Source organism: Buceros rhinoceros, unplaced genomic scaffold, assembly GCF_000710305.1.
Source record: "Buceros rhinoceros silvestris isolate BGI_N320 unplaced genomic scaffold, ASM71030v1 scaffold18379, whole genome shotgun sequence".
Taxonomy (NCBI): domain Eukaryota; kingdom Metazoa; phylum Chordata; class Aves; order Bucerotiformes; family Bucerotidae; genus Buceros; species Buceros rhinoceros.
Window position 1 is genome coordinate 4,316 of NW_010433507.1, and position 3,539 is coordinate 7,854.

General features: G+C 41.3%; 1 protein-coding gene across 1 annotated transcript in view; it reads right to left on the reverse strand.

Annotated features, from left to right (window-relative positions):
- Nucleotides 1–3,539, reverse strand: part of LOC104500491 (phosphatidate cytidylyltransferase 1-like) — a gene marked incomplete at both ends in the record, with an annotated part of 11,732 nt that overhangs the window by 3,292 nt on the left and 4,901 nt on the right. The window contains one exon of the mRNA XM_010144144.1: nt 825–922. Coding sequence (XP_010142446.1) covers nt 825–922 — 98 coding nt within the window. The remainder of the gene's footprint in view (nt 1–824; nt 923–3,539) is intronic.

Below are 3,539 nucleotides of genomic sequence, written 5' to 3' on the forward strand. Positions count from 1 at the left end.
AGCAGGAATCCACCACATCACACAGTAAATTTCCTTCTATAATGAAGAAGCAATGTGACAAAAGACAGGCAATAACTTAGACATATCAGTTCCTTAAAAAACCAAACCCAACACAAAACCAAACAACACAACATAGGTCATGTCTGAATAATTAAGTCCTTAAGCACCTTAGAGACTTTATGTGCTCAATACCTTCCCATAACACTGGCTCTAATCAAAAGCCTTTATTTTTCCTCCGAGAACTCAAATGAAGAGTTGATTTCCCCAATTCTATCCAGCCAGGTATAAGCTGGGCATTGTCAAAAGCATCTGGAATTTGCCAGAAAAATTAGACTCATCTTCTGGCTTTCAGAAGATACCCCAATACTATATTTATGCAGTCCTGTGATGAAGTGCACAACTGGAATTGTCTGATGTTATTCTAATTCTCTCTGTGCGTGAAGAAGAGCCTTTAAGGTACCTATTCTGTTTATTTCTTGTACAAGGTTAATGGCCAAAAAAAAAAAAATCAAAGCAGTTCAGTTAATACATATCAGGTGATTATTTCACTATGCACAACTGAGCTTAGACAAGCTCAATTCTAACTTAAAGCTTAACTTAAACTTAAATATTTATAAGAAGGAAAAAAATTGAAGTAAAGGGCCAACTGACATGTCCAAGTTCACAGGTGGAAGACAACTACAGAATCCTGTATTAGACACAGAAACCAAGTTTTATGTCCGCACATAACCTACAGAGCTATCATTCCACCAGGACAGAACATGAAAAACATGAAGATTTCAGTTTCACATCAACACTTATTAATGTTCTTGCTTGCTACTCACCAGCTGAGGGATCTAAACCATGGTAAATCATACGAGTGGTAGACTCTGTAACCTATAGTAATGATTTCATGGAAACACTTCACTTGGATGCTTAAGACCTAAAATAAGAGAAAAAAACCCTATGTAAATAGGTTGTGATTGTTTCTAAAAGGCAGTAAGTAGTACTGCAACCTGCATTAAGGGGAGAAATTACTCTGAATTCGATTTCCACACAGAAAACAGACAGCTTCAAAGCAAGTCCAAGGAAAACTAAAGCTTCATTCCAACCCCCTGAAAACCTCAAAACCACTAGGCTTGCTAAGAAAAAACACATTGAACTAGCTGCAAGGTTATGCTCTTGAAACAAGGGAAAACTCCTGACTTTTCATTAAAACAGTTCGGCAGCAGCAGGACAAAAGTACTTCCTGTGAAGCAGGCTCTTCTATTTCTTTTGGCTACCTTTTATCTTTAAATTTAGTTTATGAAATATTTTCTAGGCCCAATGGAAAAAAATGGAAAAGTGTGCAACACAGTTTGGACACCCAGGTGTTCCACCTGCAAGCGTCTCATCAAGGGCAAATAATATTGATGATTAGAAGCAAAGCTGGTCTAACCCAGGTCTGAATGTCACGCCCTCTGTAGCGCCCATTTTGTTCTGCTGATCTCACTACTTCAGTGCTTGCCTGTGCAAGTCTGGCAGTACATCCTACCAGGCTTTAGGCTCTAAAGGACTCTCTGCCAGTTTTGTTCAATCCACAGTCACCAAGCAGATCGCCCTGCCCAGATATCAAGTATTGCCAAACACAGGTCATGGCTAATCCCGCGCGGAGGCAGGAGTAACAACCTACCCACGCCAATTGCGCATGTCAGCGTGCTGGGCTTTGCAGTGCTCTCTTACCACCTGCACTGAAGAATAAAATCCATCTTGCTCAATGTGTGAACATGGTTTAAAACAGCCTTACGCTACCTCAGTGAGTTAATTTTTAAGCTCTCCTGTCTCATGCTCTTTCTTCTCCCTGTGTTACAAAACTGAAAAGCTATACACAAGAACAACGTTAAAGGATTGCGCCTTTCAGCGGAAAAGGACACTGGGGTCCAAAGGTGTGGAAGCTTGTGCCTGTTACCTTAGAGGCAGGCAAACATAAAACATGCCTCCCAACTTCTTAGAGCAGTCTCAGGGCTTGTCCTTCAAAATTCACTTGATTACCTTTTCTAAAAGTCCCTGGGCATCTTTAATCTCAGTATTAAGATTTGGTTTTGTATGACAACTCTTGTTTAAATGTAAGCTATCTGATTCCAGTTAAATAAAATAATTAATGAACAAAACTGTTTTTCCCCTTCATTCTTCTTTTTACATAGTCTCAAATGTCAACTTCATGAACAGTTCATTATATTACAAGAGAGTTTTTGCTTTATGGTACAAGGGAGGAAGAACTCTATTCCAATTCCATACTAACTTCAACTACTTTACAGTTCATCTTTGACAGCTTCACCCATGATTGCAACCTCAGAGTATACCATGAATATACTGAATCATTCTGCAAATTGATTAGTTTCCTTTTGTTCATTATCATCATTCTCAAATGAAACAGACTATTAAAGGAAGGACTGCAAAATACATATATATATCTCTACATGACCTAAACTTTAAAGGGGCTTCCCAAACAAAAAAGAAAATCCTCCACCAATGAAACAATGAATCACTAGTCTGTTATGTCATTCGCCTGGAAACAGGAAATAGTAGCCAGACTAATTCTGATGCAGGCTGTAATGCAGACTATAACACTAGTGAGACAGCATTCCAGTCTTCAAGACAATACAGAGGAAAAAAGGCAGTTTATGACCTTTGGAAGAAAGATTGGGCAACTCAGGAGGACTACAAGGATGATGTGAGGCTATGCAGGGAGAACATTAGAAGGGCTAAAACCCAACCAGAACTAATTTGGCTACAGTGGTAAAAAACAATAAAAAATGTTTCTATAAATACATTCACAACAAAAGGAGGGCTAACAGAAATCTCCATCCTTTATTGGATGCGCAGAGGATAAAAGACCAAGGATGAGGAAAAGACTGAGGTATTTAGTGCCTTCTTTGCCTAGGTCTTTAATAGGAAGAACAGCAGTTCTTGGGATACCCAGCCCCTGAGCTGGAAGCCAGGGATGGGGAGCAGAATGAAGCCCCCATAACCCAAGGGGAAATGGTCAGTGACCTATTGCACCGCTTGGATGTGCTCAGATGGCATCCCCCCAAGGGTACTGAGGGAGCTGGCAGAAGTGCTCACCAAGCCACTTTCCATCATTTGCCACGGTCCTGGCTAACCAGGGAGGTCCCAGTCGACTAGAGGTTAGCCAGTGTGACACCCATCTACAAGAAGGGCTGGAAGGTGGGTCCAGGGAACTACAGGCCTGTCAGTCTGACCTCAGTGCTGGGGAAGGTTATGGAGCAGATCATCTTCAGGGCCATCACACAGCATGTACGGGACAAACAGGAGATCAGGCCCTGTCAGCATGGATTTTTGAAAGGCAGGCCCCGCTCGACTATCTTGATTTGCTTCTATGACAACGTAACCCATTTAGTGGATGAGGAAAAGCCTGTGGATGCTGTTTACCTGGACTTCAGTAGAGCTAAAGTAAATGTTTCCCACAGCATTCTTCTAGAGAAACTGTCTGCTCATGGCTTGACTCTTTGCTAGGTAAAAAACCAGCTGGCTGGCCAGGCCCAAAGAGTGGTGGTGAA